Genomic DNA, 24,168 nt, shown 5'->3' with positions numbered 1-24,168 from the left:
TTCTGAGACTACACTGAGGGGACAGAGGAAGGTCAGCAAAACCCGCCCACCAGAGCCACTTTGTTCCTGTCAGAGTGCTGCTCTCCCCACGCGTGCAGAGAACCCCGGTTCATCTTGCATTCTGCCATTTTGTAGAGACGCTGTCTGCCCTGCTTCCCACGAGAGTCTGCCAGACTTTAGGCACATTCACACGTTCACACTCTCACTGTTGGCACAGATGCTCATCTCTTTGGAAGCTCTGTTGTTGGGGTTTGAGTGAAAGCCCACTGCTGTGTCTCCTCCACTACATCACTCTTCCGCCTCTGACCAACTCTGACCCCAGGTGAGAAGAGGCTTCCCACATGTCAAGCAGTTTCTCAACCTCAGCTGAGTGTCCTTCAGTTCAGCTCAATCCTGAGAACATACTTGGAGAGAGTGGCAGGTCCCATGAGTTAAGGGCTCAGCCTCATGAGCCTGCCGCTATCCCAACTTCAGACGCCAGTCACAGGTCCAGGCTATCACCTGTGCTTCTGAGCAACCACCCCAGAACCCCCTCCTTGGGTTCAACTAATTTGCTAGAGCAGCTCACAGAAGTACAGAAAAACAATTTACTTACTTGATTACTGCTTTATTGTAGAGGATGTAACTCAGGAACACCCAGATGGAAGACATGTAGGGGGCATGGTAGGGGAAAGGGTGCAGTTTCCATGCTCTGTGGGCACCGGCCAACTGTGCACCGACCAGAAAACTCCATGAAACCCTGGAAACTTCTGGGTTTTACAGAGGCTCATCACAAAGGTGTGAGCGATTAAGTCATTGGCCATTGGTGACTGACTCAATCTCCAGCCCCTCTCTCCGCCCTGGAGGTCAGAGGTCAGGGGTAGGACTCAGAGTCCCAACCTTTTCCTCCCAGTCGGTTTCCCTGGCAACCAGACAGCATTCTTCAGTTCAGTTCAGTTCAGTCGCTCAGTCGTGTCCGACTCTCCGCGACCCCATGAATCACAGCATTCTTAGGGCTGGCCAAAAGTCACTTCAAAATGTGTGTTGAAAAGGGGGTTTATTATGAATGACAACGCACTCCTTTCACCTTTCTGGCTCTGGAGCTGTTTCTGGGACCGAGAACAAATGACCAAATTCTAGAACTTCTGTTCTCATTCCCCCATGCTCCCAGCTTCCTTTGGTATCACTTCTCTCCCCTGTCTGAATACATCCTTTGGCTGTTTCTTTAAAGCAGGTCTTCTGGCTATCAATTCTTAGTTTTCCTGCATCTGAGGATGTCTTTATTTCACCCTCATTCCTGAGGGATATTTCACTGGATACAGAATTCTAAGTTAACAGTTCTTTTCTTTCAGCACTTTAAGAAATGTGCCACTTACTTCTGGCCTCCATAGTTTCTGATGAAAAAAATGCACGGGCATATGAATTGTTCCCCTGTAGGTCATCTCTCACTTTTCCCTGGCTGCTTTCAAGATGTCTGTTAGTTTTCAACAGTTAGTGATGTATCTGGGCTTGGATTTCTTGGGTTTATTCTGTTTCAGCTTCACTCAGCTCACCTGGAAGGATTTTAGCCATCATTTCTGCAGATGATTTTAAAGCACTACACTCTTCCTCTTATCTATGATTCCTATAACACAACCTGGAAACTTGTCTTCAGCCCTTTTCTGTTGTTCAGATTGGATGATTTGTATTGATCTTTGTCATCTTCAACCTGCTATTCCATCCACCCAGCAAGATTTTTAAAATTTCAGTTGGAGTGTTTTTCCGTTCTAATATTGTCACTTGGTTTTCCTATTATCTATTTCTCTACTGATAATTTCAGTTTAATACTTATTTCAAGAGTGTGATTGTTCATTTGAACTTTTCAATAATAGCTTCCTTCAAGTCTATGATGGCAGCTACTGATTGCCTTTTTCCATGACAGCCATTTTCATGGTTTCATATGCTGAATAATTTGGAGTGCCCCATAGGTATTTTGAATATTACATGATGAAACATAACCAAGTCCTATGGAGAATGCTGGCAATTTTGTTTTATCAAGTAATCAATCTGTTTAGGCTCAGGCCCCAAGTCCTGGCGTGCTGGTTCCAATGCCAGTTCAGCCTTCGAAGCTTTTGCAGTGCTCTTTGGACCTGCCTCACATGTACAGAATTTTGTGGTCAGTCTGAGACCTGAGGAGGGGTCTGCCAGGCAGCCCACTCTCAAAGGTGCTTGGCTGGCTAATTAGGATTGGGGGACAGTGTGAACAAGGAGAGCAGGTGAGGGAAAGCTGGGGAGTTACAGAATATGTACAGCATTATTCCATATTTGTGAAAAAAAAAAAAAAAAGCGTGTATGTACCTCCAAGTGCCTGGAAAAAAGGTCTGGTTTCCTCTAAGAAGGGAGGTAGAATATTGGTGAGGGGGTGGTATTGAAAGGAACTTTGACTTTTTACTCTATACTTCTCTTTGAGTTAGGGCTTCTCTGGTGGCTCAGTGGTAAAGAATCTGCCAGTGTAAGAGACATGGGTTTGATCCCTGGGTCAGGAAGGTCCCTAGAGAAGGAAATGGAAACCCACTCCAGTATTCTTGCTTGGGAAATCATATGGACAGAGGAGCGTAGTGGGCTACAGTGCATGGGTTCACAAAGAGTTGAATGCAACTAAACAACAAATCTCCTAAGTTTCTCTTGCCCATGCCCTACCCCTTTTGTAATTTTCAAAGCAATAAGGTATGAGGGAAAGACTGGGGAAAATGTGGAGTTTAATTCAAAGTGTATACACAGAAAGTAGCTTTTCCTGAATGTAATATACCTTACTAAATATTTATCTAATGGAAAATACATTTAGGAGTCAATATAATCATCGAATTCTCTTCAGCCATTAATGTACTAATCAGAATTACTGCCCACAAAACAGAAGCTTAGCCTGCAGTTTTATGAACTTTATTCACATTTTTCCAAGTAACTGCAATATTAAATACAAGCTAAAAGCAACACACAGTTCTTAGAAAACACAGCCCCGAATGCCCACCGCCTGAGCTCTGTGACTGTAGGTGCCCGGCCTTAGTGTCTTCCGAATGTTAAAGTGAGTGCAGTGCTCAAAATAAACATACAACAACACAGGGAGACAGCTCTGAAGAACAGTTCTGCTAACTACAAAGAAATCCAAAAGAGGCCTCTAGTGTCTTCACTCAGGTGTCCTGACTTTCAAAACTGAAATAACTAATAAAGGGGCAGCTTTCTCCTCTCACACCAGCAGGCTGGGAGGAACCCTGGGCCTCAGCCCACGACATGGCTCCTCGCACAGAGTTTGGTACGAAGCAAACACTTAGAGTGGACAGCTCCCTGTTCAGCCTATAAAATCCATTTCAAATATTACCCGTGGTCACACTTTTACGATCACTTTTTAAATACTATTGAACTGATCACAAGACTATGGTAAGGACCCATGAGTCAGGCATTGGCAGTTTGATCCCAAACCAACTACGGAATCAGACTGTATAAATATTAGCACCATTTTTTACCTGGTCCAGTGAAATGTAAAACTGCCCACTAAGCCATTTTTCACTGAACCAGTCGACAAGACAGTTGTTTTCACTTCCAACATATGCTTGGCCCCTCGTCCTCTTTGCCAGTAATACATTTGAACACTTTGATGAGCACGTACTAACATTTCTGCTGACTAAGTTTATGTCCAGCACAGCCTCAGCACTCAAAAGCCACCTTTCTCTTGTGCTGGCTGTGTGTGTTGTGTTTAGCTGGCTGAAATACACAACAGAAAGGTGGCTTTTGAGTGCTGAGGCTGTGCTGGACATAAACTTAGTCAGCAGAAATGTTAGTACTTGCTCATCAAAGTGTTCAAAGCTTTCAAATTACTAGTAATCTACATCGGATGAATCAATGACAAAGCTATTTCATAAGAAGCACCACAAATGTGTGCTTACTGCATTACGAGCAATTCAGATAAACTATACCCTCTTACTTTTAGTAGACTTTAAAAGAAATGTATATAGATACTTGGGAATTTTCTGGCAGTGGGGGAGTACAAGCATTTTGACACCTCATAAATAGAGCAGTCTTTTAGGTTTTAAAAGGAAGAAAAAGGACAGATTCCTATTCTCCTTCATCTCAGTCCAGCAGAAGTATTCAGGTGTTACTTAATATTCTATTATTGCTTTTAGTAAACACAGAAAACATGTTACAACAAGTTGTTTTAATTAAGAACTTAAAAACTAAAATTTTAAAAAGAGACTCTTGTGCAGCAGTTCAGTTCAGTTCAGTCGCTCAGTCGTGTCCGACTCTCCGCGACCCCATGAATCACAGCACGCCAGGCCTCCCTGTCCATCACCAACTCCCGGAGCTCACTCAAATTCATGTCCACAGAGTCGGTGATGCCATCCAGCCATCTCATTCTCTGTCGTCCCCTTCTCCTCCCGCCCGCAACCTTTCCCAGCATCAGAGTCTTTTCCAGTGAGCAGTTACTATATTTTAAATATCACTGGATTCTCAGTTTCAAACTTTTCAACATGAAAGGCAATTTTAAATTACCTCGCTGTTTCATAAGTTGTCTCAAGGAATAAGAACATGATCACAATGACATTAGTGAGAAGGAAAAAGTAGGACATCAAGTTGTTACAACTTGAAAAATTTTGTAGGTTCAAAAGATCATCTTTACCCCTAAAGAGAAAGAACAAAAGGAAACCCTAACAGGACACAGGAAGGGGACTCCCATTTCTTCATATTGACCCATTCATTGTTCATTAAATGAAACAAACTGAAACACTAAAACATTAAAAACACTTTAAAAAATCTTGTTCATTGGTCCTCTACTTAAAAGGGGGGAAATACTGACCAATATCACCCTCTAGGTTCTTCCACCTCTGCATGTGGAGTTTGCAGTAGTAATTAAGCATGTTAAATACAAGTCTGTGTTTTAAAGGAGAGAGTCTGGCTTGCTCAGGGCCTTGAGGGGTCGGGTTTCTAAGGCAGTCCATCAGTGTGGACCTGAGCTGCTCCCCACAGCCTCTTCCTAAGACTGTCAGCTACAACGGGAACAGAACACTGGAGCTGGTGGATGAAACTATACATGCAGGAAGTGGTTTTAAGGAACATTTTCCCACCACCACATTACCACAGAAATTTCATCTTTAGGTACCTGCAGTGTTTAAGGATTATAATAGCAAGATTCACCAGAATCCCTAGCAAGGACATTTTGGACAACACATAGAGCTTTCTCTTACTAAACATACATTGTAGTGACTAGAAGAGCTTTCTATATATTCACCTCAAAATAACGCAAATATTTTAAGTTTTTTTTAAAGCTCATGATTCAATATGAATTTGCAAAGCTTAATATGATTGTGTAAGATGATACTGTGTGAAGATTTTACATGGAATGAAACATTTTTGTAGAAATCAACCATAATACTTCAAAGACCCAGAGTAAAAATATCAAGGAAATGCTCAAATGCACATCAAACACCAAATTTTCATTCACACATCTCTACATGGTAAGCTGGCAAAGTACTTTCTTCTCTCTTATCAGGAATTTAGCATTCATCCTTACTGTACATCCATCCTGTCTCTGCTAAATGGAAAAAATGTTTCTCAAAACCACTTTCTGCCCTCAAAGCAAATGTACTGGAGAGAAGGAAACACTTCATTGAAATGCTCACATCTATACCCATACACACAGCAGCATCCCCTCACATTAGCTTCTACACAAAACCTACCAGCTAGGAACCTATGAGGAATGTATTTCAACCAAAAATCTGAACAATGTACATCATCAAGGCTTTGTTATTGGTAAGTTCCATGGAGGAGAAAAGTAGGGGTGATCCACATCTCTAATAGGTAGCTTAAAATCTGTCCCCCATCCCCAGTAAGCAAGACAATCTCAATTTACTAAGTGAAATTTCAGATTTTAAATTCTAAATATCATTGGTAAACTCTTCTAGAAGAGGCAAAAGTCCACAGTGGGTGAGTGCCAGAAGGCCAGACTGCAACAAGTGACTGGTACCCCATTAAGTGTCCTTAAAAAATCTCAATAAAAAGTTGACAGTCTTTGACTCAAAAGAAACTTCAGTACTACTTCTAAACACTTCGTTTACTGTAATGCACTTGAACTAAACTATTAATAAGTGCCTAGATGACAATTTAAAGAGAAAAGATGACCCTCACCCAGCCCAGATAGTTCTTAAATATCATAGTCCACATGAAGTGGTGCTCGAACTGAAAAACAAAAAACATTTAATTGTTTAGGAACTACCAATGTTCTACAATACTTTCACTATACATGGAATCAATAGTAGTGTTGAAACTCACTTTTAACTTGATGTTCTTTCCCAAAGCAAACTACACATAAGGAAAAGGAATCTGTGGCAAGCTGGCATGACCTTACCAGCTATGGAATCTGAGAAGCTGTTCAGAACAGGAGGAAAACAGGCTTCACCTAAACTGAGCATAGATACTGAAGTTAAGCATCTGTCAGCCATTTAAAGGCATTTGGTGTCACTATCTTAAAAGATTTAAGATGCTTTAAAACAAAACCCTTATAAGAATATTAAAGATTTAGGGAATTCTCCTCATAAATAACCAAATGTCTATGGCTTCAGTTGTCACCCTACTGCTGAGGTAGGTGACCAGGATTCATCAAAAGAGACAATCTTTTGGAAATTCCCCAAGAAAAATCTTGCATAATCAGTTGGTTTCTTAAACCTGTGTCCAATTTCTTTTGATCGTTTTTGTTTTCTTTCATTTACACTTTTAAAAAGAGGTTGTCCAAGCAACTGTTCCTTCCCTCAAGCTCTGGCGGAGTAGCATCTCATATACTCTGTCATCCATGGGTTCTCTGAGGAAGCAGGCTTGACCCGCCTATTTTTCTCCACATCAGCAGAGTGAGCCCGCTGTCTCTGAGCCGCCAGCCTCCTCTTCTCCACTTGCCTTCTGCTCTTGGCTCGTAATGCTGATTCATGGATCTAAAGGGAGTCAGAATGAATGAACAGTCACTCAAGTGGCTTTGGCACTGATTTCCAGAATATTCACAATGAAGCTTCCTCCAGGTCACCTGGAGCAGGGCTGAGGCAAGTCAGTCTTGCCATATTCAGGACTTCTGTGAATAAAAGTTTCTCCAGAAGAGCCATTCCCCTGAGTTCTGTCTTACCCATTGTCAGCAATACAGAAACTAGGCAACAGAAAATGTCTGCCAGACTAAATTTCAGTTTAAATGGTAAGCAACTAATCTACACGTGCCTTGAGAAACTGGCTCTGGAAAAGGATTGGAACTCCTTAGCATTAAGCAAGAATAAGTATTCCATTGAAGGAATTTATATATTTTACAGCAAAATACTAACAAATTTCAAGATTTTACCACCTAAGATGTTTAAGGAACCCCATTCAACTTAACTCCACAGGACTGCCAGAGGACAACTCTGTTATCTCAAATATCAATCCAAACAACACCATCTGCTAGAGTTCAGAAGTCTGTTCAGTAAACTTGGACTCTGGTATTTAATGAGAATTCAAACAGCCTGCACCTCTGCTTCTTTTCATTCCCTCTCTGCCTTGGGCTGGTGGACGCTGTCAGCACTGACAGTCACTGCTCTCTGACCCCACACGCAAGGCGCCTTGTCTGCCTTGTTCTCAGGTCTTTGCACAGCGACATGCCAGGCCTGAGTCCCAGGAGAACTAAACATTGGGGGAGGATGAGCAGGGGACATGCAATCACTCTAATTTAATCCGAAGAGAAAACGGGTGTCTAGACAGATATGGAGAACCACAGGAGGTGTGGTCTGACAGACAGCAACAGAGGGGCTGAGGTGTGGTGTGCCAGTTATCAGGTCCAGCAGAGCAGGGGCCTCTCGGGAGGCCAGAGGCAAGTCCAGACCGGCAGCTGCCAGCCCTGGCTGTGCCCCTCGGCTGTGCCTCCTGGGCTCCAGGAACCTGAGAGCCCCGCGTCCTGCCCCTTCTCCACCTGGCTCGGTGTCAGTAAAACCTTCCAGCTACCAGTGCAGTTCAGTCTCATCCAACTCTTTTGCAACCCCATGAACCACAGCACGCCAGGCCTCTCTGTCCATCACCAACTCCCGGAGTTCACTCAAACTCATTCATGCCCATCGAGTCGGTGATGCCATCCAGCCATCTCATTCTTTGTCATCCCTGTGTCCTCCCGCCCCCAATCCTCCCCAGCATCAGAGTCTTTTCCAGTGAGTCAACTCTTCACATGAGGTGGCCAAAGTATTGGAGTTTCAGCTTTAGCATCAGCCCTTCCAATGAACACCCAGGATTGATCTCCTTTAGAATGGACTGGTTGGATCTCCTTGCAGTCCAAGGGACTCTCAAGAGTCTTCTCCAGCACCACAGTTCAAAAGCATCAGTTCTTCGGCACTCAGCTTTCTTCACAGTCCAACTCTCACATCCATACATGACCACTGGAAAAACCATAGCCTTGACTAGACGGATCTTTGTTAGCAAAGTAATGTCTCTGCTTTTTAATATACTGTCTAGGTTGGTCATAACTTTCCTTCCAAGGAGCAAGCATCTTTTAATTTCATGGCTGCAGTCACCATCTGCAGTGATTTTGGAGCCCCAAAAAATAAAATCTGACACTGTTTCCATGGTTTCCCCATCTATTTCCCATGAAGTGATGGGACCAGATGCCATGATCTTCGTTTTCTGAATGTTGAGCTTTAAGCAACTTTTTCACTCTCTTTCAGTTTCATCAAGAGGCTCTTTACTTCCTCTTCACTTTCTGCCATAAGGGTGGTGTCATCTGCATACCTGTCTTGGTGTCAGTAAAACCTTCCAGCTACCGGTTAACTCCCAGCAAAACCCCAACCTCTAGGCAGCTAACACCCTGCATCCATTTGCGATCAGATGCCCAGTCCTGGGCTTTCCTTGGCCCATCTGAGACCTACCATGTCCCAAAACATCACCATAACCATAGGTATGATAGCCAGCGACAGCCAGGCCAGCGCCACGCCCCAGGAGAGAGCAGAGGAGCCCGTTTACCGGCACCTACCTCACGCTCGGGGGCAGAGGCGCAGACGTTGTGCGTTCTCTGGCCTCCTGTGTCCGTCTGTTTCTCTCCCCACCCATAGAGGGCGAACGGGCGCCTGTGCTCTCTCATTCTAGTGGACGGCCTCTGAGGACTCTTGGCTCTCCTGCTTCCTCGGGCAGCTAAGGCACTTGGTGGTTGCTGAGGGTCAGTACTGTTGGCTGATTTTTCAGGGTCTCTCATCCTGATCGGTCGTTCAGGTTTCTCTTTTACATCTTTCACTGGCAGTGCTTTTTGAAAAAGGAGATAAAACAGGATGAATGCTTTAAATTCAGGTTTACATATAATTACACATAATTTAAATATTTGGGATGGAAAATTCATAATGCCTAATTAAGTCAGTAACTTTTTTACTTACAGCTCGATTCTACAAGTTGCACTTAAAATGGACAGAGAGAAACAAGTTAGTTTATCCCATTTTAAAATCAACAATAAATACCAAGACTGAACCTAGCCTATTCAAAAGTAACAACTATCATTCGCATTCTAAGATTACAAGTCTCAATTGAACACTAAAAGCTAAAAACCTAGAAAACACCAGGGCCTAATGGCTTTCCCCATGATAAATCGTCATTTTACCATCTTGCTTCAGGGACAGATCTGGATTTGTGACAATCATTCACCAGCTGCAAAAGGTTATTTTTTAAGTTACTCAACTGGAGTTTCAGGATTGTACTGCTTTGTCATGCTCCATGACTATGGAAAATGCTCCTTTCAGCTCTCCCGAGCTCCTTATAACTGGCCGGTGACCTTACCATGGAAAGCCCTCCATCACAATAAGGAGCGGTTTCCATAGCTCCTCACCTCCATGTACAGCTGGCTGCACCCAGGGGGAGGAGCTGGGAAGAGGGCTCTTATTTGTGACAACATGAACCAGGGCCCCTGGCCTACACAGTCCTAATCTGGCAGCAAGGCTGGTAAAACTCTGGTGGGGAATGGACTGCCCACCTGAGGTGTACTCAGATATTCAGGACACACTCCAGAACATAGCTATTTCCCCTAATTACCCTTTATGACTGTCCAATCATTATTTTTATAACTATTTGTATAATCCTGTATGATCTTATAATCTTATGTGATCTTATACAGGTTGTATTCCTTTTGTAAAGCCCTAGTGAGCCTATGTTTTTTCTGAATAAGAGCTCCTTGTGCATCCAGGGCGCCACTTTACAGACCCCCTTGCTCACATCTGTAGAAAACTGTTTGTTCCCGAGGCTCCAGAATTTGACTCTAGGTCATGATTTTACAGGTTCCTATTCCCAAACCCCATCATTTTTAGGACACACTCATGTCCCTCACTCATAGTGGACCCTTCCCTGATGACATCCATGTAATCCAGACACAGCGCACATGTGTGAACCCTGACACATCACCTGCATTTCTGTCTTCAGCAATGACCTTTATCTTCCAAATCATTTCCTTTAATACTAAGCATTTTAAGGAGTAGACAGCATGCGTCCAGCCCTGGGGTTCAGCGCTTCGCACAGCTGTGCACCATAGTTGTAAACCCAGCACTCAGGCTGTCTGGGGACACGTGAGATGCCAGTCTTACACTGAATCCTGAAAACCCAAATCCCCCCATCACTCACTCTTCTGAGTGATGTGTCCACACCTCATCCTCTTCCCTCCCGTGGATCCAGGAAGAAGGGAAAGAGCCCACCAGGACCAAGACAACAGGAAGCAGAAGGGGGTCCGTGCCTGGCGCAGTTACGACACTGAGAGGGGAAAACAACTCAACTCATCTTCAGGGATTCATCTCCTTCTCTTCCTCTCCAGCCCCCATATGTCTACCTCAGAGCCTCCAGGGAGCACATCCACAGAAGATGATAATGATTTGGCTCACGGGACAAGCTGAAGCCAACCAAGGAGAGATTAGGAAAGAGAATTCCAGCAACTGGGGAACTGGCTTCTACAAAGACATGAAGAGAAGAAAGAATAATTTAAAATGACAGGTACATAGAGAGTCTATGGATGAAGACATGAGTGGGTAGCAGTGGGGAGATAAAGACCTTCTATGCCAAACACAGGAGTTCTATTTTTTCCTAAAAATGAAGAAGAATCACTGAAGGATTTTAGGCTGAAAAATGCTATGGTCCTATCTGCATTTCAGGAATGAGGCGTCTAGCAACAAACGTACCCCAAAGAGGCGGGGGCAGAAAGGACGGAGAGTCCAGGGCAGGGGGCAATGCTGGCAGGGGCCGAACAGGGAGAAAAGGACAGACAGCGCCCGCCACACCTGGCTGGTGCTCGGACTCACCTGGGCACCCCTCTCCAGAGAGCCAGAGGGCTAGACGGGCAGCTGAGTCGGTGACAGACACAAAGCAGATGCTGGGGGGCAAAGAGCAATCTTGGGCCCCTACAGGGGTTGGGAATGGATGGTCACACTACCCTCCAGCCGAAGGCCATCAAAGGTGGGGAAAGGGTACTTGACGACTCAGGTATGAGACACCCCGGGACCGCCAAGCAGGCCACAGCAGGACCCTTCACCAGGGGCCAGAAGAGAATGTGGAACTGGAGACAGTCATCAGCAGGCAGGTGGGGGGTGAGGCTCAGACGCAGAGAGATCCGCCAGGAGGAACACAGAGTCGGGGAAGGGGGGCAGAGGTCGGCCCCCTGCACACCAGCACCTCTGAGCCAGCAGAAGGGATGAGGAGAGCCAGAGAGGCAGCCAGGAAAGAACAGCCAGCAAAGTCTAGAAGCTCCCAGGAGAGAAGCTGGAGAAGGAGGTTCAGAAAAGGACAGAGCAATTAACAGAGCCAAATCTTACAGAGCGGGCAGTAGAAAGAGGACAAAACAAGACTGGGCATTCTAGGGTTTAAGAGACAAACTGCTATGTAAACACAAATGCTCCAAGGGTGCACTGCACAGCACAGGGAATACAGCCAATACCTCGTCTATCTCTAGATGGCAATCGTGAATCACTACGTGGTACACCAGGGCTTCCCTGGTGGCTCAGCTGGTAAAGAATCTGCCTGCAATGTAAGAGACCCCGGTTCAATACCTGGGTTGGGAAGATCCACTGGAGAAGGGATAAGCTACCCACTCCAGTATACCTGGGCTTCCCTGGTGGCTCAGCTGGTAAAGAATCCACCTGCAGTGCAGGAGATCTGGGTTTGATCCCTGGGTTGGGAAGATCCCCTGAAGAAGGGAAGGCTACGCACTCCAGTATTCTGGCCTGGAGAATTCCATGTACAGTCTATGGGGCTGCAAAGAGTCAGACATGCCTGAGCGACTTTGACTTTCACGTTGTACACCTGAAACATATAAATCAAATATACCTCAATAAAAAACTGGATGGTTAAGTGTTACATTAGGTGTGCTGCACCACAATTAAATAAAGGAACATAAGATAAAATATTTACACAAGTCTTGTAAATTGTAAAAGACAGACTTGGGTCTGGGCAGTCAGGCTGTCTCACATGACCAAGAGGAGCACAGGCGATGGAGAGAGCCAGGTTACGGCAGGTTGCAGATCAGGGGGATCCCAGTGATCTCCTCACCATGGATCACTGAAAGGTCTGACATTAAAAACAGCAGTGTCCACCAGTACCCAACACGAGAAACTAAAATCCTCTCTAGGGAGCTGGGTCTCAGATTATTCCTACAGATAACTTTCTGAACACAACAGTGAGTGTCCTGGGGATGATGACCAGTCACACAGGAGACAAGACAGTAAGGAAGTCCAGCAGGAGCAAGAGACTTGGGAAAATGGGGTTATCGCTGACAGACCATAAAACTAACATGTATTTAAAGAAGGAACACACGCTCAAAAATATCTGTAGCAGGAGAAAAAAATGGAAAACACAGAAGAGATAAAACATCACTATAAAGTTAATACTTATAGAACTCTTGAAACAGTGCCTGGTACAAGGTAAGTGTATATATGTTTCAAAATCCTATTCAAAGTTTTAAACAAAGCCATTTCCAGGCAAATAAAAACAGTGTCACCACCAGTTACTGTGGAAGATTCTAGTAGCACCTTTCTCAGTAACTGACAAAAATCAACTCAGCCTTGATTTAGGACTATGCTGTTCATTACAAAAGCCATGAAGCAGAGGGGACTTAAATATAAGTTTCAGTTCAGTTCAGTCGCTCAGTCGTGTCTGACTCTTTTGAAATTAGCTAGAAACAAACTTTCACTTATTCAGTTATACCAGAGTTCAAGTGCTCAAACGTGTGGCTCATGGTTAGCATGTTTCATGTTCCAGACAGAGAAACTGCCCATCATCACAGAAAGTTTGACTTGAACAGACTGATTTTTTAAAACTATTTGAACAAAATCAACACATTTGACCCAATGGGTACATACAGAATACTGCACTCAAAACCACAGATACACAATCTTATCAAGCACATGTGGAACATTTACAAGAATTTACCCAGCCAAAGCTATAAAGAAAATGTTAATATAGTTACGAAACTGGAATCATACAGTGTGTATTCTCTGACTCGTGCGATTAAACTAGATCGTGCTCATGCTCATTTGAGTCATGTCCAACTCTGCAACCCTGTGGACTATAGAGTCTGTCAGGCTCCTCTGTCCATGGGACTCTCCAGGCAAGAATACTGGAGGGGGCTGCCATGCCCTCCTTCAGTGGATCTTCCCAACCCAGGAATCAAATTCCCGTCTCCTGCTTACAGATGGATTCTTTACCACTGAGCCACCGGGGAAGCCCTAATTAAGCTAGCTACAACAGCAAAAATATCTTTTACAATCTCCAGCTATAGAATTCCTTGGTGGTCCAGTAGTTAGAACTCCCATGTTTTCACCACTGAGGGTCAGAGTTCAATCCCTGATTAGAAGACTAAGATCCTGTGAGTCTCGTGGCATGGCCAGTAGATAAATAAATAAAATCTCCAGTTATAAAATTAACATTTCTCTTTTTTTTTTCTTAAATTGAACTACAATATGGTATTAGTTTAGGTTACAGCAAAGTGATTCAGTTATATAGATATATTCTTTCAGGTCACTTTCTGTGATAGGTTATCATCAGATATTCAATATAGTTCCCTGTACTATACAGTAAATCCTTGTTGCTTATCTGTTTTATACATGGTAGTTTTTAATCTGTTAATCTCACACTCCTAATCTCTTTCCTTAAAAAGATTTCTAAATAATGCATGGGTCAAAAATAAATCATATAATTTCACAAAAATGTAAATGTTCTCCATGTCATTGAGCTATACACTTAAATTGTTAAAATGATAATTTGTGTTGTGCGTTTACCACAAGTTTTAAAAATAAAAAAGTAATGGCAATAGAGAGCATAATCCCATTCTTATTAGAAATATTTCTAAATTTCTTCATTAAGTATGATGCAGCTAAAGCAGTAATCAGAAGTAAATCTAGAGCCTTAAATCAATATATCAAAAAGAAAAAAAGGCAAGGGAAGAAAAAAGAATCCATGATAAGTATTCATCTTAAAATGTTATAAAAAGGGCTTCCCTGATGGCTCAGTGGTAAAGAATCCGCCTGCCAATGCAGGAGACATGGATTTAATCCCAGTCCAGGAAGATCCCACGCGCAACTGAGGAACTAAGCCCGGGCACCACAGTGCTGAGCCTGTGCACCGCGACTGCAGAGCCTATGTGGGACAGCTGCTGAAGCCTCGCGCCTCAGAGCCTATGCTCCGCAACGAGAGAAGCCACTGCAATGAGAAGCCTGCACACTGCAACGAAGAACAGCCCCACTGCCGCAACTAGAGAAAAGCCTCAGCAGGAAAGAACCCGGCACAGCCAAAAATGAAAATATATTTTAAAAATAAAGAATATTAAAAAAAGTATAAAAATAAGCACTTAAAAAATGAAACTAATCATGAATTAATAAACACATAATAAACATGTGCCAAGACGGGGGAGCCTGGTGGGCTGCCGTCTATGGGGTCGCACAGAGTCGGACACGACTGAAGTGACTTAGCAGCAACAGCAAGGGTTAGCTTGGAACAAAAATTAACAGAATTCACAAACCTCTAGCAAGACTAATTAAGAAAGAGGGTAAAAAAATAAAAATAAGTAAAAGTAGAGCAAATGAGGCCATCAGGCTAAATGTGCACTGGTGACACATGATTGTAGTCCTTTCCTCTTCAAACCTCACTGAAGTGCAGGAACAAAGGCCAAAGAGCAAGGAGGGAAAGGACAACAAGCAAGCAGGCAGTGACTCCAGACAAAGTTGCAAAGTGATGAAGACAGAAATGACTCACGGGACTCAGCAGGATGATGCAAACTCCCTGCAGGAGAAGCGCTCACAGGACACCGTGGAGCTGTGCAGAAACCGACACTGAGGCACCAGACTTCCCAGAAGGCTAGGCCCAACATCAGTCAGTGCCCCAGTGCCCCAGGCCATGTGCTCCAGTGACAGCTTAACAAGGATGCGCCTCGGCTGAGAACCAGGGTCCATGCTGCTTGCCCTTGAACCTGGGCAGATTTTCTGTGAGCACAGAATGGGGTGAAAGAGGTGCCACATGGCTCCTGGAAATAAGTCATGATGGGCAATACAGCAGCTGCCCAGCTGTCTCTCAGGAATGCTCACCGTTGGAGGCCGGCCTACAAGTGATAAGAAGGGCCAGGCACATGAAGAAGTCACCTGCAAGTGTCCTAGCAGACAGCTGCAGTCAGCACGCAGCAGAGGTAAGGCACACCTTGTGCCTTGGCCAAATTCTAACTTACAGAAACCATGAGCTCACAGGTGAGAGCTGGAACCTGAAGTACTAGTTTCCAGGGTAAGCTTGTTGTTAAAAGCAAGCATTCGAGTACATCCTTTAATAAGAAAGAGACCAAAATATAGAGGAAAAAAACTAGGCTTGGAATATAAGAGAGCTCTCAAAGGATATTTATGGCTTGGGGAGGGTGGTTGGGGGGGAATGGAGGGGGCAGTTAGAGAAAAGGATGCTATTTTTGGTTAAATTTTAAAAGACTACTTGGGACAAAAAAGCAGTCTTTTTGAAATTAAAAACCAGAATGGTAGAATTTAAATTTTCAACAGAAAATTTAGAAGATAAAGCATTCTCAAAACAAAACCAAAGTTCCAATTTTTCAAAAAAAAAAACAAAAAAAAAACTAGAGGTTTGCTCCAGTAGGTATACAAACCAGCTAAAAATAACTATCAAGAAAAAAATGAATAGAAATTTTAAAAAAGTTTTTAAAGTCTTTTTTGGCCTCTCTGCATGGCATGTGGGATCTTAATTCCCTGACCAGTGATCAAACCCATACTCCTTGCAATGGCAGCATTGAGTCATAACCACTGGACTGCAAAGGAATTCCCCAGAACAGAAATTATTTCCAACAGTACTAGAAAATATCACTGAACTGAAAGAAATGTTTCTAGATTTAAAAGGCTCACCAAGGGATTCCCCTGGCAGTTCAGTGGTTAACTCTGCGCTCCCAGTACAGGGAGTATGGGTTCAATCCCTGGTCAGGACACTATATATCACATGCCATGCCATGAGTTGTGGCCTAAAATAAGTTTTTTTAAAAAAACTAAATAAAAAGTCCCACCAAGTTATCAGCCCAATGAATGTATTTTAGAATACCTAGGATAAAGGGACTGTCCTAAAACTTCAAAAAAGAAAAAGGTTACATATACAAAACAAGTGTCAGAATGACATGGTACTTGGTACTTCTCAACAATAAGACCAAAACCCAGGATTCAATATAAAATCTTCAAATAAATGGCAATCCAGCCTTGGATAAAGGAATTTTTAGACTTCAAGGTGACAAAATTTCTACTTCCCTTTCAACATTTCTCAGGACTTACATAAGATGTGCTCCACCAAAAGGAAGGGAGATTGGAGGCTTCTAGAACAGGGATCAGACAAAGGAGGAAAGCAAAAGGAATGCTCAGCAAACATGAAGAGAAGTCCCAGCTTGACAGCAGTGTCAGACCTGGACAGCATAAACTCTAAATTAAAGACAGTCAAGGGTTCCCCAAAATTATTTCCCCAAGGAAAACAATGCAACAAATAGAACACCTAATGTGCCTGGCATATAACAAGTTTTACAGTACCACCAGACTATTTCAGGCTAAATTATAAAAGAAAAAAGAAAAGCAAATATAAAAGTAAAGCAACAATTACCTCTAGGAAAAACATAAATAACAAAGAAAATATAATCAAAATGTACTGTATGGATTATCTGCAAATAGCACTTACAGAGCCATGATCATCCAAATATAGAGTAGTACTTAAATGAAATAGTCATATAGCTAATACTGTGGGACAAAAGAGGTGCTTGTGTATGTCTAGGTGGGAGGAAGGGAGGGTTTGAGGAATGGTCAAGCCAAGATCCTAAACTAAATCATCTCCCATTATGGGAAGACAATATACAATTTTCAAAATAAAAAAGCCAACATTGCTGAAAAGAAAGGTAAAGAGTTACTCCAGGGAGCAAGGGGCATGGGTGGTAAATGGGCCAGGATTACTTTTTCATTTTAAGCATATTTTTAGAAAGAAATGTAAATATGAAGAAAAGAATTGGAGACATTCTAGACACTCTTGAAAGCGTGTTGGCTACAGAGAGAAGGCATTTCACAGTGAACAAGCATTCCCACACCCACACCCCACACACAGGCAACTTCCCAACAGCTTTTTAGTACCATCTCTTAAATAAGAAGAAGCCAAGAATCATTAGACATTTGAGGAAAGCTGCTAACTTGAAACACAGGATTACAAATTAAAAAAAAAAAAACCACACATCCAGAGAGAGGGAGGGGAAATCTGTGCCAAAGAAACATGCAAAAACTAAAAATTCCTAGTCCTCAGCAGGACAAGCGAGGATACTATATACGTACAAATCAAGAACAGAATATTATTTTTTAAAGAGGATTAAAGAGAAGGAGAGAAGGCAGGAAAACCCAGAAAACAATTCAACAGTTCTTAAGACAGATGGATTGGAGGCCAAGGTAGAAAATTAGAGGATATGTTTGTAAAGTCTAATATCCAACTAAGGCGATCAGAAAGAAAAGAGAAAAAAATAATAGTAATAAACAATTCAAGAAAACTTTCCAGGATTACAAGATAGGAGTTTGATTGCAAGGATTCATGAAGCACATTAGAGGAAAACAGGCCTAGACAGAGGATAATTTTGAGAACACAGAGAAGACCCTAGAAGCTTCCAGAGGAGGGAGCATGTTATCCATGAGGGGTTAAGAGTGAGAACGACACAGGAGCATAACAGCAACCACAGAAGTCTCAGTACCAGACAGCACGAGAGACAAAAGCTTCCAACCTAGAATTTCATGCCTATTCACAAACTTACTGAATTGTGAGGGTAGAATCTTTTGACATGCAAGATCTCAGAAAATTAAGCCTCTCACACACCCTTTCCCAGGAAGGTACTAGAAGATAATCTCTGCCAGGATAGGAAAACCAGGCAAGAAGATGATGTGAGAGCCACGCAACAGAGGGTCCTACCAAGAGGGGAGGCAGGGAGTCCCTGGGGTGGCGGCCAAGAGCCTTCCCAAGATGAAGCAAGGCAGCAGGCTGCCAGAGCAGCAAGCAGGCCAGGCGGGAAGTAGGTCAGAGGCCCCGGGAAGGATGTCTTAAGATGGGGAGGGTGACAGTGAACCTGATGCGTTGGTGGTATTGCAACAGAAAGAAAAGGGAATCACAGCAAATAATATAGGGCAGCTCTAAGCAACCTCTCGGAGAAGGCGATGGCACCCCACTCCAGTACTCATGTCTGGAAAATCCCATGGACGGAGGAGCCTGGTAGGCTGCAATCCATGGGGTCACTAAGAGTTGGACACGACTGAGCGACTTCCCTTTCACTTTTCACTTTCATGCATTGGAGAAGGAAATGTCAACCCACTCCAGTGTTCTTGCCTGAAGAATCCCAGGGACGGCAGAGCCTGGTAGGAGGCCGTCTATGGGGTCACACAGAGTCGGACACGACTGAAGTGACTTAGCAGTAACAGCAGCAGGTAGGACCAGGTGTATGGGTTAGGAGATCACTAAAAGGAATTAAGGACTTCCCAGGTAGTTCAGACCCACTCCAGTGTTCTTGCCTGGAGAATCCCAGGGACGAGGGAGCCTGGTGGGCTTCCGTTTATGGGGTCACACAGAGTCGGACACGACTGAAGTGACTTAGAAGCAGCAGCAGCAGCAGGTAGCTCAGTGGTAAAGAATTCACCTGCCAGTGCAGGAGACATGGGTTTGATCCCTGGGTCAGGAAGATCCCTTGGAGGAGGAAATGGCAACCCGCTCCAGGATTCCTCCCTGGGAAATCCCATGGACTGAGAAGCTTGGTGGGCTGCAGTCCATGAGGTTGCGAACAGTCAGATGTGACTGAGCAACTGAGCATACATACACAGAAAGAATTAAAGCCAGCAGTAGATGGTACTAAAAACTCAATAAAAAAAAAATCAACAAATCTCAATAAAAGCTATGCTACTTGGAAAAACAGAATTACACACCAAGGAACAGCCAGAGGACTGGGAAGTGGTCACCTCGGGAGTAGGTAACTGGTGTAGGGGAGGACGGCTGCTGTATCTCCGTACTAATCATGACCATATGATTCTATGTGTACATATGGCCTCAGTAAAGACAAGAACTAAATGTTTATGTTTCACAGAAACTCTAAAGAGTGATCATTCTGTCCACTGAAAAACAAGGACTTTCAATCCTGCCAGACAGAGGGATGAACAGAGGCTGTGATAGGTATGAGCAAAGCAAAAGATGCTGGGATGGGGAGTCCTGAAAGCAGAAACATTTTTTCTTCCCAGATTCCTAAACCAGAAGTATTAACAAAGAAGAAATAACTACCTCAGGCAGCCCCTGGGAGGATTCAGTGCGTCTCTAAAGGAGCCAAAATAATCATGAACTCTTACAAACACAAGCCCCATACGCCATACTCCAATGCCGTCTAAAAACTGCATTTATATACACCTGGAAATAACTGACAGCTCTTTCATAAGCAATGAAGGGGAACGACCAAGGAGAGAGGAAAGCTCGCTCAGTCTGAAAAAGTGGGTCTCATAACTGAGCTAGTAGCTCAGTGCCCCGTTCTCTCCCCATCTTCTGTTATTCAGACTTCCAGCAAAGGTCAGGAATCAGTGGGAATTCACAAGTAACAGGTGAGGATGGAGGGGCAGCCCTGCCACATGATGAACCAAGAACAGCTGGAAACAGCTTAACAAGACTCAGCTTCCTCTCCTCCCCAGCATCTCACAGACAAGCTAGGATGAGAGTCATGAGAAAAGTCTCATCAGAGTACCACTTACAAAGCGGTAAACAAAAGCAGTCACCAATCATTGATTCTGAGCTTCTATTTCTTCATCTATAAAATCGAGGTAAACGAGGTAAAAGCTATGGTCCTGCCTCTTAGAATTGTTTTCAGTGTCGACTATGAAAATGCATACTCTAAGATCGGTGACTGGATGCATGACAAGCTCTCAGGCCATTTTAGTTATTTGGCTCACTGCTGCTGCTAAGTCACTTTAGTCGTGTCCGACTCTGTGCGACCCCATAGACGGCAGCCCACCAGGCTCCCCCGTCCCTGGGATTCTCCAGGCAGGAACACTGGAGTGGGTTGCCATTTCCTTCTCCAATGTGTGAAAGTGAAAAGTGAAAGTGAAGTCGCTCAGTCGTGTCCGACCCTTAGCGACCCCACAGACTGCAGCCTACCAGGCTGCTCCTCCATCCATGGGATTTTCCAGGCAAGAGTACTGGAGTGGGGTGCCACTGCCTTCTCCATTTGGCTCACTGGGATCTCTTTAAAACTGAGTGACGTCGGGTGATGCCTGGCCCAGGTTAGAGTAGAATAGAACCCCACGGGGTTCCTCCAGGCTGTATCTGGGGCATTCATTCAACTGAGCCCTGACCACCAGCGGCCGCTCGGCTCGCCCCACACTCCGAGAGCCCGCCTCTGCGATCCTCCGGCAGGAGAGAAGGTGCAGGGCCCCGCTGGGAGCAGCAGATGCACCACCCCGAAGAGCCATTTTCCAGCTGCCGCTCCCCAAGCTCACAGTAGCAGCTGGAGAAGAGGAGGCGAGCAGCCGAGAGGACCCGGCATTTAGAAGGATTATCTCCCAGCAGCCGGGACTCATGCAACAGTCTCTGGAAACAAATACAAAATATTCCTAAGGGAAAGCGCGGCCAGGTCAGGGAGTTAACACAGAACATAACAGCCCCAATCACAGGACAATGCGCTTAGCTCACAGAGGTTAGTTCCTAACCTCTGGCGGTCTGATGAAAGCTGGTCTCGTCTCATAAAACAAATGAGCGTTTAGAAATAAATAGCTGGGAGTTTAGCGGTCCAGAGGCCATCAAGGCTACCTGGTGAAAATCTGCACTTCGCCAGCGGCAAGTCTACAGGGCTCACAGCTGGCTCAACCCAGAGACACACTTAACGGAAATACCGGGTGGGACGGCGGGGGCGAGGCCGCCCCTTCACTATTTTGTCAAGGGCGGCGTATTCTCCGCCTACCAAAAATAGATTAAATAAAATTAAGAAAGAGCTCGCCCTGAGCCCTCGCTGCGAGAAACGGCTGCGCGGCTCAGGAGACGCAAGAGCACATCCAGTCCCGAGAGCTGGCCCCTCGCAGCCCCCTCCCCGGCCCGGTACCTGGCAGCGCCGCGTCCTCCGCGTCCACGGCGTCCCTGGTCTCCGCGTCCCCCGCGGCCTCCACGCCCCGCTCCTCCGGCCCTACATGCGCCTCAGGCTCCACGGACGGCGGCGGGGAGGCCGGGGCGCACTGGGGCGCCAGGGCCCCGGTGCCCGACGACGCCGAAGACGCCGAGTCGTCCGAGGAGCCGGCCTGGCCCCAGTCGTCCCAGAGCCAGGGCGCGTGCGCCTGCTCCAGCAGCCGGCGACCCAGGCGGTAGTGGCGCAGAGCACGGTAGCACGGCCCGTACTCGTCCCAGCGCGGCTCCTGGTAGCGCTTCATGTACTCGCTCTTCACGCCGCTCCCCGGGGACATGGTGCTGCGCGTCGGCCCTGAACGCCCGCCTCTCCGCGCCGCGCGGTCGCCTACAGAGCCGATGACACGACACAGAGGCGCGCCCCAGGCCTCCGCCAGCCCGGCCCGCCGCGACGTTTAAACCCAGAGCCCCGCCCGGACGGGGCGGGCTGGGGCGGAGCGTGGGAGGGGGTCGGGAGCGGGGGCCGGAGGGTGGCGGCGGGGCGTGGGCGCGAGGGGCGGGCGAGAGCGCGGCCCGCCCGGGGAGGGGGCGGAGACCTGGGAGGGCGGCCGGGGGCGGGGGAGGGCCGGGCGGCCGCGGCTGCGGGGCTCGGGGGTCACCTGGGAGGGCGGCTCGCGAGCTCAGCAGCCAGAGGCCGCGGGAGCCCGCGGACGGGAGATGGAAGAGGGAGGCGTGGGCGCGGGGAGCGGGGCGGCCTCGGGGTCTTCCGAGCGCCCTCGGAGCGGGACGCGTGGGCAGGAGGGGCAGCCCCGCTTACCTCCTTCAAGAGTGCCTCCAGCCCCGCGGCTCCGGCGGGTCCTCGGCGCTTGTGGCGCAGCAGCCCGGATCCGCCCGCTCTCCCAGCGCTTTCCTGCCGAGCAAGATGTCGCTCCTGCAGCAACCGGTAGGGGAAGGCGCCGCCTCAGTCCCGGGAGCAGTCGTCTCCCGCGCGCGCTCCCGGCCCCCGGCCCCCACCCCTCTCGGTGGGGGCGGCGACTTCGGCGCCTGGCGTGGGGTGGCGGGCGACTCGGCTGGCCCAGGACCCGCGCCAGGCCCCCGCCCGCCCGAGGCGCCCAGGAACCTGGTTGTGGGCGGCGCTGCCCCGGGCCCCCGCCGCGGCGGGCGGCGTTCAGGGAACGGAGCCGCCCACCAGCCCGCGACGTGTGTTCTCTCCCCAACACTTGCCAGTGTCGCGCTTCCCAGAAACAACCCCAAGTGCGCGCTCCTGCTTCCTTTCCTCTGGTCACAACACCTGTTATCTGGCTTTAACTCCTTTCAGTGCTTTGGTGCAACTCCTTTCTTGTCTACACCCCGGAACATATTTTGAAGCTATTGATTAAAACTGCAAACCACCCTCCCAGAGGCCCAGACGCACGGAAAACCTTGGCAGACACGGTTGCGTTGTGCTAAGTATACAATGTGTATACAATGTTGCGCTGATTGTTACAGTTTCCAGAGCGGTCCCGTGCAGATTCTTCCCCTTTATGAAAAGGAGCCTGGATACATTAGGAACAAAGATTTGAAAGAAAAGAAGTTGGGGGAAGTCAAAACATTAGCAGTTAAAAAGCAGGCCTAGGTTCTGGCTTCCATACTGGTTGTCCACCGACTCGCGTCTGTTTTCCCTTCTGCCTCCGCGTCCTTCGCCGCCCTGCATCATAACCAAAAGATCCGTAGGTAGACGCTGCCCAAGCAGGACGAATCAACCTGTTCTGAGAACTTGAAGGTAGTTGTCCAGAAGTCATTAACACTAATTGTTAAACAGCAGTTTTCTGGAGAAACGCTTGTGACCTCCGCTGTTGACACCCACACGGTGGCCCTGATTTCTCCCCTCCTCCACTTTACCTTCTATAGCTTGAAATATCCTAGGAACCTGCTAATGCATTTCTCTTTAAACTGGCTTCCCATGGCTGGAAACAAAAGACCCTTAATAAATATATTAATAACGTGGGGGACATGACAATGTGCAGTTACATCAAAAATTCAGAACACAATCTGTTTCAGTTAGCTTTGGTTGCATAATTAAGTACCCTAAAATTTGTGGTTTAAAACAAAAGATGTATTACTTCTCACAGTTCTGTGGATTAGCTAGGCTATTCCAAAGCTGGTTTCACTCTGCTGGTTTAGACTCAAACAGTTGCATTCAGCTAGAGAAAGAACTGGTCTGGAAGGTTCAATGTGGCTTTACTCACATGCCTGACACTGGGGCTGGCTGTGGGCTGGGCTGTCTTGATATCCTCCCTGTATTCTTGTCCTCCAGGAGGTTACCCTAGCTTCTTCACCTGGCCCTTTCTTCTAAAGAGCTTAATAGCAGAAGTTGGAAGGCCTCTGAAGGTCTTATACACCTCTCTGCTGCAAGCTAATGCTCAAATAAGTCCCAAGGCTAGCCCAGATTCAGAGAGCAAGAAACCACCTCTCCCTGAGAGGAATAGACCCAAACTTACTTTGCAAGGGGGTGTGCATACTGGATGGAGGAATTTGTGGCTGTATTTTACAATCACACAACCACACACACACAGTATATAAGGTATGACACCATTTTCTGTA

The 24,168-nt window shown here is 46.1% G+C and overlaps 1 protein-coding gene across 1 annotated transcript; it reads right to left on the bottom strand.

Moving 5' to 3' along the window:
• Window positions 1-660: 660 nt before the first annotated feature.
• Window positions 661-22,533, bottom strand: CCSAP (centriole, cilia and spindle associated protein). Its single transcript, XM_055425840.2, has 4 exons — window positions 22,403-22,533; window positions 21,569-21,973; window positions 8,975-9,240; window positions 661-6,932 (listed from the first exon to the last, which is right to left on the bottom strand). Exons 2-4 carry the CDS (start codon window positions 21,921-21,923, stop codon window positions 6,756-6,758), a joined length of 798 nt encoding a protein of 265 aa, XP_055281815.1. The 5' UTR covers window positions 21,924-21,973; window positions 22,403-22,533; the 3' UTR covers window positions 661-6,755.
• Between the last annotated feature and the right edge of the window lie 1,635 nt (window positions 22,534-24,168).

This window comes from Moschus berezovskii, chromosome 12, assembly GCF_049115385.1.
Source record: "Moschus berezovskii isolate FMDL1 chromosome 12, NW_MosBer_1.0, whole genome shotgun sequence".
In the NCBI taxonomy this organism is placed as follows: domain Eukaryota; kingdom Metazoa; phylum Chordata; class Mammalia; order Artiodactyla; family Moschidae; genus Moschus; species Moschus berezovskii.
The sequence above is the reverse complement of the archived record's forward strand: the minus strand, read 5'-3'. Positions and strand labels throughout refer to the sequence as shown.